The sequence below is a fragment of the Crocuta crocuta genome, unplaced genomic scaffold (assembly GCF_008692635.1).
Source record: "Crocuta crocuta isolate KB4526 unplaced genomic scaffold, BGI_CrCroc_1.0 scaffold277, whole genome shotgun sequence".
In the NCBI taxonomy this organism is placed as follows: domain Eukaryota; kingdom Metazoa; phylum Chordata; class Mammalia; order Carnivora; family Hyaenidae; genus Crocuta; species Crocuta crocuta.
Genome location: NW_027531912.1, coordinates 176,905 through 188,909, shown reverse-complemented (window position 1 = coordinate 188,909; position 12,005 = coordinate 176,905). Strand labels below are relative to the sequence as shown.

At 34.8% G+C, this 12,005-nt stretch overlaps 1 protein-coding gene across 5 annotated transcripts in view; it reads left to right on the top strand.

The window, feature by feature from the left end:
• The window catches only part of ZMYM2 (zinc finger MYM-type containing 2), a 106,537-nt gene extending 94,532 nt beyond the window's left edge, over positions 1 to 12,005 (top strand). For all 5 annotated transcript variants that reach the window (XM_077774729.1, XM_077774727.1, XM_077774730.1 and 2 more), the window contains 4 exons: positions 8,220 to 8,334; positions 9,064 to 9,315; positions 9,628 to 9,748; positions 11,130 to 12,005. In XM_077774729.1, the coding sequence (XP_077630855.1) occupies positions 8,220 to 8,334; positions 9,064 to 9,315; positions 9,628 to 9,748; positions 11,130 to 11,322 (681 nt within the window). In that variant the 3' untranslated portion in view covers positions 11,323 to 12,005. The remainder of the gene's footprint in view (positions 1 to 8,219; positions 8,335 to 9,063; positions 9,316 to 9,627; positions 9,749 to 11,129) is intronic.

Genomic DNA, 12,005 nt, shown 5'->3' with positions numbered 1-12,005 from the left:
GCATTTTTATGTAGTTTTAAATTATTATTAAGTCAATTCATTTAACTTCTATAAGGTTATTTACATCACTGTTTCTTTTGAGTTCATTTTGGCAGTTTTGTCTTTAAAGAAATTTGTCCAGTTCATCAAAGTTGTCACATATTTGTTAGCCTAGGTTGATGTTGATAGGTAGATAGCAGCTTAAAAATATAACTGTTTATAATCATAAAAAATATAGCTCTTAGTTTATACATTGTGAAAAACAAATGGCTAGTGGGATTGGACCTAGTGGGGTAGGGTTCTGGTTTGACTATATTCCTGATCTAACTAAAAGTTTATCAGTTTTCTTTTTTTGATCTATTCAGAGAGCCAGCTTTTGGTTTCATTGATTTTTCTCTGTTGTTTTTCTGTTTTCTCTTTTTTGGAATCTCTGATCTCTGTTTCTTTTCTTAATTTGTTCTCTTTTTTCCAGCTTAAGATCATTGATCTTAGACTGTTTTTCTTTTCTTGTAAAGCATTTAAAGCTATACATTTTCCTTTATTAACTAGTTTAACTGCATTCCACAAATTTTAAAAAATATTTTCATTTTATTTAAGTAAAGAGAATTGGTTGGTTTCCCTATAACCCTATTATAGGAAGTTGAATCTCTGGATTGCTTTTTTTTTTTTTTTTAATGTTTTATTTATTTCTGAGAGAGAGACAGCATGAGCAGGGGAGGGTCAGAGAGAGAAGGAGACACAGAATCTGAAACAGCCTCCAGGCTCTGAGCTAGCTGTCAGCACAGAGCCCTACGTGGGGCTCGAACCCACGAAACATGAGATCATGACCTGAGCCGAAGTCAGTCACTCAACCGACTGAGCCACCCAGGCACCCCTGGATTGCTTTTTATTGAATGGATTCTTTAAATATTAGAATTCCAAATACTATTAGAGATTTGAGAGCTAAATGGATTGCATAAGAAAGGATTATAAATTATGTCTTTAAATTGGTTCTTTTTTTCCCAATTGTTTTTATTGTGGTAAAATACACATAACATAAAACTTAACCATTTTAACTGTTTTTAGTATGTAAGTCAAGGATATTAAGGACAGTTGTAATCCTGTCCAAACATCACCACCATCCATCCCCATAACTCTTCATATTGCAAAACTGAAACTTTATACCCATTAAGCAATAACTCATTCTCTCCTCATTCTGCCCTTGACAGCCACCACTCTGTTTTCTGTCTCCATAAGTTTGACTACTCTGGGTATCTTGTAGAAGTGAAATCATACAGTGTTACTCTTTTTGTGACTGGCTTTTTGCACTAAGCATGCCTTTAAAGCTAATCCATATTGTAGCATATGTCAGAATTTCCCCCCTTTATAAACAGGTTCTTTACATTTTACTAAAAAATGTTTCCTGAAAAAATTCTTTTACTGCCAAACTGTACACTTTAGAATGGTTTTTTTTTTTTTTACAATTGAAAGAAGTTGTTTTACTGTTCTCATCATTAGACATATTTTCACAGACTTGATTTAATTTTGTAAAAGACTGTATGGTATTTATAAGCAGCTTTAAAAAATAATCTCAAACCTGAGTGTAAAGATAAGTTATCTAAAATATACTTTACAGAAATCGTTGCTGTTTAATGTTACTTCAAGGATGTGTACAGAAATAGAAACTATTTTTGGAAAAGTGTGCATATTTTTCTGTTGCATTTATTGATTTTGTTCACATCTGACAAAAAAGATAATGTTGAAGAAGTAGTGTTTTCTTAGATTTGTGTCTCGAAGGAATAACATCTTTCGTTGTGAGACCTGTCTTGTGAATGTAGGGAGTAAATAGGTAGCCACTTCTGTACTGCATACTGAGAAATTTAAATGTAATTATGGATGTTTAACTAGTACTGTGTGAAAGGGGAGCACAGCATTTTTTTTCCTCCCTCATAAACAGAACAGCTGATTTCCGCCCCCTTTGTACAAGGATAATGGTTATTGTTGAAAAAGAAAATTGTACGAGATCCTAAATCATGATCCTTCTTTCATCAATCTTATCTTACACATGTGAACATGTGTGCTGCACACCAAACGTATGGTCAGTTGAATTGTGGATGCCCTATTCCTGAGTCTTCTCCACCGCACCATGGTCAGCTGAATGTATATGCTTCACTGTAGTTTTTATGAATATGGCAAAAGATATAATAGTTTGTCAACTAAGAACATGGAGCCATATTACTTTTGTGCTACAGCTTCCTTCCTTCTGTTTCTCAGCACACTGTGGCAGTCCCTCTAAGTCAGTAGGAACAGACTTAACTGACTGCATAGTTCATACCACATTGAATTTAGTCATTTCAACCGTGACTGGCATTCCTTTTGTGTTATAAAATTTTGCTATTATAGATAATGTATACCTTCTTCCCCAGATCTTACATAATGATCCTAAAGATCTTTTTTTTTTTAATTTTTAAAAATATTTTATTTCTTTTTGAGAGCAAGAGAGAGAGAGACAGCGTGAGCGGGGAGCAGGGGGGGCGGGGGGGCACAGAGAGAGAGACACACAGACTCTGAAGCAGGCTCCAGGCTCTGAGCTGTCTGCACACAGCCTGACTTAGGGCTCGCACGAACCGCAAGACCATGACCTGAGCCGAAGTTTGATGCTTAACTGACAAGGCACTCAAGCGCCCTGATCCTAAAGATCTTATTTCTATGAGATAAGATTTCAGAAAGGACATTTTTATTAGATCATAAGAAAAAGCTTTTATTTTTTATTTTATTTTTAAAATTTTACTTATTTTTTTAAAAGTCTGTTTATTTGAAAGAGCGTGCCCACAGAAGCAGGGAAGGGACAGAGAAAAAAGGGCAGAGTCTCAAACGGGCTCTGTGCTGTCAGTACGAAGCCTGACACAGGACTCAAATTCACAAAACTGGGAGATCATGACCTGAGCTGAAATTTTAAGAGTTGGACATTCAACTGAATGAGCCACCCAGGTGCCCCAATGTATTTTTTATTTTAAAAGCTATCATGAGATTGCTTCCCAAAAGAATTGAGGATCTTTTTATGTTCATTGGCGGTTTGAATTTCCTTTTCTGTGAATTTTTCCTTTGTTGGGTTGTTTATCACTTTCCATTTGTGAGAATTCTTTGTGTACTCTAGATAGTTATTCTCATTTTCCAAAATTTTCCCCAAAATTTCTTATCTGGATGAATTCTGGTTGGTTGTTTTTTTTTTTTTTTTTAAACGAGAGTTAGAACTCTATTTATTAAATTAAAAAATAGAGTAAACTCACTTGTAGCTTGTTAATTTGAGTTCTACATAGGGTTTTTGAATGCTATTAAAATACATATAACATTTTAAAATTTATTTAATCTTTGATTTAGAAGGGCCTTAAGAATTTGCTTCATTTTTCATAGCAGTGGTGTAATACATTCAGAGTTTTTGCTAATCCTTTCCTTAGTTTCTTCAAGAGACATTAGTTGTTTATTGTATGGTGAACACTGAACATTGGAGTAGTTATTGGAGATTACTTTTTTTGGACTATTTACTGATTTCCATGCACTGTACTAATTGCTTGACATGTCATTTAGTCCTCTCAACAACCTTACTACTTTTGTCACCATTTTTTGATGATGAAGGAAAGTTAAGTAGCTCACCTGAGTTTATATATAGCTCATATGTTTTGAATCTGGTAAGCAGTCTGACTTAAAAGCTATAATATGTTCTGCTCAAGGATTTGAAACACACACACAAATACTATTTAAACAGTGTTATTCTCATGGAATGGTATGTCGGTATGTCGATAATACTGTATTAGTGACAGTTTATGATTAAATAAACATGTTAATGACTGAACATATTTTCTAAAACAGATGATATTCTTTTTTTTTTTTTTTTTTTTGCCCCAAAACCAAACTTGGTCTTTATTTAAGTGTCAAGGTAGAGCCTGAGCACTTGAAGAGTACAGAGGCAGGATTTAAGAGTTTCTTTGGGATGCAGGCCTGGGTTTCTTGGCTAGGGAGAAGACAGTGGGTGATTTAGATGCTCACAAGGACTTCAGGAAGGCCATATATTTGGCCAGGAAAAGGGCAGACAGAGTATCTAGCTCTTGCCCAAGTTCCTGTAGAGCTCTCTCCTCCTCTTGCTGCTCTCCCGTCACCTGCTTCCTGTAACAATTGATGTAGAAGTTCACCCAGTCATCCACCGTAGTCATCCTGGCTGCTTCTGGGACAGAAGGATTAGGGAAGACCTGCTGATTCAGCAGAACGTTAAATTCCTTCATTCCTGTGGAAATGAGATCCTTATTGGCCTGAAGAAGGGCCATCTGCCTAAAATCACAACACTAAAAATTCTGTGGCTGCACTGGTTCTCACGTACAAGGGTTCCCCAGGGATACCCTCTTTCCTTATTCCATGAGAGTTGCAGGAAAGCAGGTATTTCCAGGACTTGGCAGGCTAAAGCCTAAAACACATGACTTTCAACTATGTTATAGTGGACTTATATTCTGCTTCTCAAATACCACTGCCAGGATTTCTGCTTAAGTAAATAGATACCTACCTGCTTTGCATTTTTTAGTCCATAGGAAAACAGAGTCCTTGAAACTTAGCTCATCTGAAATAAGAAGTGATCTAAGTGTAAAACACATAAGATTTTAAAGAATTTATATTTTAAAAATGTAAAACATATTTTGTCCCCTCTCTCTGCCCTTCTCCTACTTGCATCGTCTCTCTCTCTCAAAATAAATAAACTTAAATAATAAATAAGTAAATAAACCTAGATATATTGAGTTAAATATTTAATTATAACTTTTTTTAATTTTAGAAATTTTAGAGATTTATATGTGTAGATCACATTATATTTTGTTGTTTAATGATACTCTATGCAGTGCTTCCAAAATTATCTGTGGATCTTTAGTTCTCTCAAATATTGTTCCAAAGCATTCTAAATACAATGAGAAACCAGAATCCTTGTACAGGAATTATATTTTGGAAAGAGAATACTTATTAATTCAAAAAATTCTGTAATTAGTAATTATTTTTAAGTAAAATTTTTTATTAAGATTGCTACTCTTGTGACACCTACGTGGCTCAGTTGGTTAAGTGTCTGACTCTGTATTTCAGCTCAGGTCATGATCTCATGGTTCTACTCCTGCAGCGAGGGGCTTGCTTGGGATTCTCTCTCTCCTTCTTTCTCTCTTTCTCTCTCAAAATAAATAAATAAACTTAAAAAAAAAAAAAAAAAGATTGATACTCTTCAGACAGGCCTGGCCCGTCACAGCATTTTCTCCAGGGTTACTTCTAGAAGGTGTAGCTGTCTTTGATGGCTTCTCCTTTGCTTCTGAAAAACAAGAGTTATTGGGCTTTGGTGATGGGGCAGATTAGGTGTTTGTAAATTGGGACTGTCTTAATGGAGAATAATGGCTATACCATAACATAGTATTCCTTTTGTTAAATGAAAAATAAAAGAATGGAAAAAAAAAAACCACCACATAAGAATCAAAACTCAGACTAGCAGATCATCATCTGAACTAATCTAATTTTAGTCCTGCTAGTCAGAAGGAAGAGAGTCAATATAATTTCAAAATGGTAGAACAAAAATTCTTAATTAATGCCTTGCAAATAGGATGCCAAACCAAGTGCGTGGCAATCAATGAAGTGACAATGTCAGACCCCTCTCCTACTTTTGGGTTAGTCAGAGAGCAAGAATTCTATAAAAGTATCTGTCTGGAAATCCTCAATATTATTGGTTAAAATACAGTATCACAATTCAGCCTGTTTAATGGGACTATAGTTTTTTTTAATGTAAACTTGATGCCCATTATATAAAACAATTGCAGAAGTGAACTCCTCATGTTCGGAACAGCAATTTATATCTTTTGTTCTTACCATAAAGCAGCATTCAGAATACAAAATGAGAGAAATGACCATGAAATAATTCTCAGCCAGAAGTCAAGCAATAAGGGGGAAATAATTTCTTTCTTTTTTTAAACGTTTATTTGATATTGAGAGACACAGAGAGAGAGAGAGAGAGAGAGAAAAAGCATTAGTGGGGGAGGGGCAGAGAGAGGGAGACACAGAATCCGAAGCAGCTCCAGGCTCCAGGCTCTGGGCTGTGACCACAGAGCCCGACGAGGGACTATTTTTTTTCCATTCTTTTACTTTTCATTTATCTGTGTCTGCATATTTCAAGTCGGTGTCTCAGAGCACCTGGCTAAGTTGGAAGAGCATGCGACTCTTGATCTTGGGGTTGTGAGTTCAAGCCCCATGCTGGGTGTAGAGATTTTTTTTTTTTTTTTTACTTTTTTTTTTTTTTTTGAGATTACTTTAAAAAAAATAAATAAATATAGTAGCTTTCTTCTTAAGCAGCATATTGTTGGGCCTGGATTTTTTTTTTAATCCAATTGATCAATCTTTGTCTTGGTATGTTTAGACCAACAAACATTTTTTCCCCTTTATATAAAGAACCAGATAGTAAATGTTTTATTTAGTCTTTGCAGGCCATACTGGTATATCATGTGCCCATTCAGCTCTGCCATTGCAGTGTGAAAACAGACTTGGGCAATACGCAAATGTCAATTGTGTCTGTGTTTCAAGGAAACTTTATTTTTTTTAAATGTTTGTTTATTTTTGAAAGCGAGAGACAGAGCATGATCATGGGAGGGGCAGAGAGAGAGAGGGAGACACAGAATTGGGAGGAGGCTCCAGGCTCTGAGCTGTCAGCACAGAGCCTGATGTGGGGCTTGAACTCACAAACTGCGAGATCTTGACCTGAGCTGAAGTCAGACAGACTCAACCGACTGAGCCACCCAGACGCCCCTCAAGGAAACTTTATTGACAAAAATAGGAACTGGACCAGTTTTGGCTCTCATTTGCCACCCTGGGTTTAGATTTTTTTTTTTTTTAATGTTTTATTTATTTATTTCTAGGAGAGAGAGAGAGAGACAGCGTGAGCAGGGGAGGGTCAGAGAGAGAGGGAGTGACAGACTCTGAAACAGGCTCCAGGCTCTGAGCTGGCAGTCAGCACAGAGCCCGACGCGGGGCTCGAACCCACGAACCGTGAGATCATGACCCAAGCGAAAGTCGGACGCTTAACCGACTAAGCCACCCAGGCGCCCCCTGGTTTAGATATTTTATACTCAGTGGAATCACAGCTGCCATTGGATGAAAATCTGTCCTTTTGGTTGGTTTCTATTTGTTTTATCTTTACTTTTTTTGGCTTGTTTTTTTCCCCTCTGCTTTCTTTTGAATTAGTTATTTTCTACGATTCTCTATTATCTCTACTATTGATTTGTGTTTTGCCTCTTAAAATTGTTTTTTGCTGTGGTTGCCCTAGGATCTTCAGTTCATCGTCTACCCTCAGTGTTGTACCACTTTACGCACAGCATATGGGCCTTAAGACTGTCAGCTTCCCGGCGCCTCCCTTTGTGCTCTCGTTGCCATTTCACTTCTACATTATGTTATTTTTAGATTCCACTGGAGATGGACTTTGCAAACTTTAGTTTTTAAATCATTCCTTAACAACTCTCACTGTTAAGATTTGTCATAGTAAGTTATTGGAGTCAAATTTGTACGGACTCACAGGAGTTAAAGGGAGGCAGTAATTAAAAAAGCATTCCTAGTGTTATGTGGAAACTAATTTGACAATAAACTATTAGGGAAAAAAAAAGTTAGCCAGGTGATTCCAATGAGTAGGTACGATTGAAAATCACTGGCCAAAAACCTAACTGTAGAACAGAACATATATAATTCTACATTATTATACTCTAAAATAATTAATAAAAAATGATCATAAGAATAAAAAAAAAAAAAAAAGCATTCCTTACCAAAGTGCTAGAAGGGATCCGCAGATGGCTGCAGAGTAACGTTGCATCCCATCTGTACCATTCAGAGTTGTTCTTTAATAATAACTTACTCTTACTTGAAAATCTCATTTTGTTTTCTCCATGTTCTATATAATGAACATTGGAGCCAGATACTCTGTTTTTATCTGACAGTCTGAAGATTTCTCCCAGTTCTTACATTCTGGATTCTTGGGTTTGTATTTCAGCTTTGAGTTTTTTAAGCAAAAGAGTAATTGGTAACTTTGATTCTTTATGATTTCTAGAAACATAGTTAAGCCAGTAGCTCTTCTGTTATGTAAGTATGCCTGTGGATTTTTTAGATATAAGATTTCTTTCTTTCTTAAGATATACAGAGTATAAGTATATATTCACTCTTTATAATACGTTGGTTTTCCTTCAAGAAACTTTTTTTTTTTTTTGTAGTACTTGTGTGGTAGTAATCGAAAAGACAACATATTTATTGATCCAGGATACCAGACATTTGAGCAAGAATTGAATAAAATACTTCGAAGCTGGCAACCAAGTATACTTCCAGATGGTAATGCTCTTTATATATGTGTGTGTGTGTAAAATATATATATTTTAATTTTTCAGGATTGAGAGTTTTTTATGTAATTTATGTACTGTTGAATCTGCGCCTCCTTCTGAGTATTCTGGTTCTTAAGGAGGTAATCCTCGTTTAAATAAAAGTGTTGCTAACTTGCTACTGGGATTTTTATTTTTACAGAAGGTATATTAAAAATAATTAGGAAATAATTTAAATTAGCATGTTTTTCAGAGTACTTATTTATGAACTTATCTGTTCATCTTTTGTTGATGTAGTTGATAACTAGTGTTTATGAAGAACTTTGTGATAAATGTGACTTACTTTCTCTGGATTAAGAAACTGGATGTACATTCTTAAGCCCTACAGTGGCTATTGTGATACAAATTTCTGTAAGAAATCTGAGATGTGTGAAGAAAATGTGTTTGTGAATGGAAGTCACCTAATTTTTCCCCAGCAATCATGCAGATTTAAATTCCTTTCTGAGTATCAAGTGCTTGTCCTATAGAAGAGCAGAAGCGAACACCCAGTCCCTTACTCCAGAGATGCTAGCTCCGCAGTCGTGGGCATTGCCTAGCGTCTTTTGCATCGGTAATTCTGGAATTCATTCCAGTTTTGACTGGGTATGAATAGAGGATTGAAATAGGTTTGTTCTTGAATTAACTTTATTTTTTTTAGATGGTTAAGTGATCATTATTTTTAAAAAATGTTTCTCTGTTTAAGGGTCAATATTTTCTCGAGTTGAAGAGGATTACCTCTGGAGGATAAAACAACTAGGCTCGCACTCTCCAGTAGCTCTTCTGAACACCCTGTTCTACTTCAACACTAAGTATTTTGGCCTGAAAACAGTGGAGCAACACTTAAGACTCTCCTTTGGCACCGTGTTCAGGCACTGGAAAAAAAATCCTTTAACAATGGAAAACAAAGCGTGTCTTCGATACCAGGTGTCTTCCTTATGTGGAACAGATAATGAAGGTAGTGTAACAGATTTTTATTTTCAGATTGCTGTGGCACCGGTAGCCAGACTTGCCTTAGTAAAGAGCACGTGGGTCACTGGTTGAGAATCTCAGGGCTGCCATTTTCACAAAGTAAGACCACCTGGACCTTCTCAATAGTAGTTTGAGTAGGGTTAGGGTTAGGGTTAGTTTCTTATTAGTTCATTTTGTTTGAAAAATCATGACTTAACAGAAGCCACATATTTGGTGTAACAGATACAAGGAGTGAATAGTAAAAATATTTTTCTTCAAGATTAGTCTTAGAGAGTTCATGTAATTTTTATTTTTTAAGATAAAATTACTACTGGAAAAAGAAAACATGAAGATGATGAGCCAGTATTTGAACAAATTGAAAATACAGCCAATCCTTCTAGATGTCCTGTGAAAATGTTTGAATGCTACTTGTCTAAAAGGTAAGTGTTGATGATATTTAACTTTTTAAATGGTAGTATAGGTTAGCTGCCTTGAATTTAACACTATTAAGAGGTGACTTTTTTCACTGATCTTTTTTAGATTTTTGTTTCACTTCTCACTCACATGTAATGTTTATAAGTCTCAATATTAAAAATACCTAGCTTATACTTTATACTTTAAGGTTCAAGCATATGTTAAGAAATTGTTGTCTAGTGAAATTACTACTCTTATTGTCATCTTTTAAATTACAGCAATTCCAGTAATTATATAAAGCATAGGGCACAAACTTTTTTTGTAAAGGGTCAGATAGTAAGTATTTTAGGCTTTTTAGGCTACAGAGTCTCTACTGAAGCTATTCCATTCTATTGTTATAGCCAGAAACCAGCCATATACTATATATAAATAAATGGATCTACAGTATTTATATAGTATTTATAGTATACAGTTTTATTGTGTTATGAAACTTGACACAAGGGTTGGGCTAGTTTGAAAAGGGATGTTCAAAGGTAGAATAGATAGATGGAGATGGAAATGAAATCCTTACATTTAAGAGAAAATATTCCTTTGAGAAGGTCTTACATAGTGTTCTGAAACACTATGTATAGTTTTCAACTATACCACCACTTTTTCCCCCAATCTAAGACCAACAGCATTTTAGGAAATTTTAAACCAGTGAAATGTTTAGAGATCATAAATTATTTTATGCTTGTCCATTGCTTTATATATATACTCTTTAATTTTCAAAGAGTTAATATGAACTAACTGTGACATCATTTTCTTATGTCAAGTTTTATAAATTATAGTTAGGTCCCTAAATTAGCTCTTAAAAACTAGTGGTGTCACCTGCAGATGCTGGTAATATTTCGGACAGTGGTTTGGGATGGCTCTGATGGTAGTAACTATTAGTTGGAAATCCCTATCTCAGTGTTGTTGGTATTTTAAAAGTTAAATTTCTATTGTATAATGCTATTAGGTATTTTTATTTTACGAGCTGCTATATTTCATCAATGTTAAGACACAGTTTTCAGATTTAATATCTCTGAAACTGGAATGCATGTTATAATTGTTAGATCATAAAATTATAATTGGCAGTGTTCTACTTGTTTAGTGGCAGTATTAAAAAGATTAAATATACTGTTTGTTTTGATGGTGTTTTGGATTCAGTGAAATAATAATTTATATTGGTGGGAACATAATCTTTAGCCACAGAAATTAACTTTCAAAATATATTAATGATAAAATATTTAACATAAGTAATGAGACATGATCTGACCACATAATATGGTTAGTAGTAACAGAATTGTTCTTGGAAGAAGAAAAGAAAGTTGTGGGGAATTTTGTATATATACTGTGAAATTGACTTTCTCCTTTCTCCCAAAGTCCACAGAATCTTAATCAGAGAATGGATGTTTTTTATTTGCAACCAGAATGCTCTAGTTCTACAGATAGCCCTGTCTGGTACACATCTACTTCACTGGACCGAAACACCTTGGAAAATATGCTTGTACGGGTTCTTTTAGTAAAAGATATTTATGATAAAGACAATTATGAACTGGATGAAGACACAGACTAAAAAGGAACGTTTCAGAAGCAATCGGGATAAAACAGCATTAGATAGTCATGCTGCTAGATCTTTATTATGGAAAACATTTCAAGTTTACTCCTTCTGTTTTGAGTTTTGTAGCAGTGTACCCACACTGGGTATTACCATGTAAATAATCTGTGAGTGAAAGTTGCCATTATTCTATGTAGTGGTTTTAGGATACTTAACAAATACATTCAAATTCTTTTTTTTTTTATTATTATTTATTTGATTAGGTATGTTTGTAACTTTTTACATTACAAAATACGAATGAGAATGTGCCATGTATAATTTTTTTCTTGTAGTAAGAAACATCCATATTGCACAACTCTACTGTTGCAAAGCTTCCTTGAAAGGAGGCTCTTTTACTGGGTTCTTTACCAGATGGTTGTGTATGGGTAGCACTACTAAAAGTTTAGAACTTGCAGTGTCTTTCAGAATTTTTAAAATAAACTGTAAACTAATAGGCTGGGTTTTTTGTTTTGTTTTTTGGGGGTTTTGTTTGTTTTACGTTTTAGTTACTGAAGCCTTACAAGGTTATGTAGAGAGATACCACCTTCTGTACCAAAAATAGACAAGAGAATGCTGTCAATATTGGTGTACTGTAATGTGAATCTATACTGGTGAAAACAACTTTTTGTTCCCTTTATTAAAACCTTAGTGTCCTTTTCTCA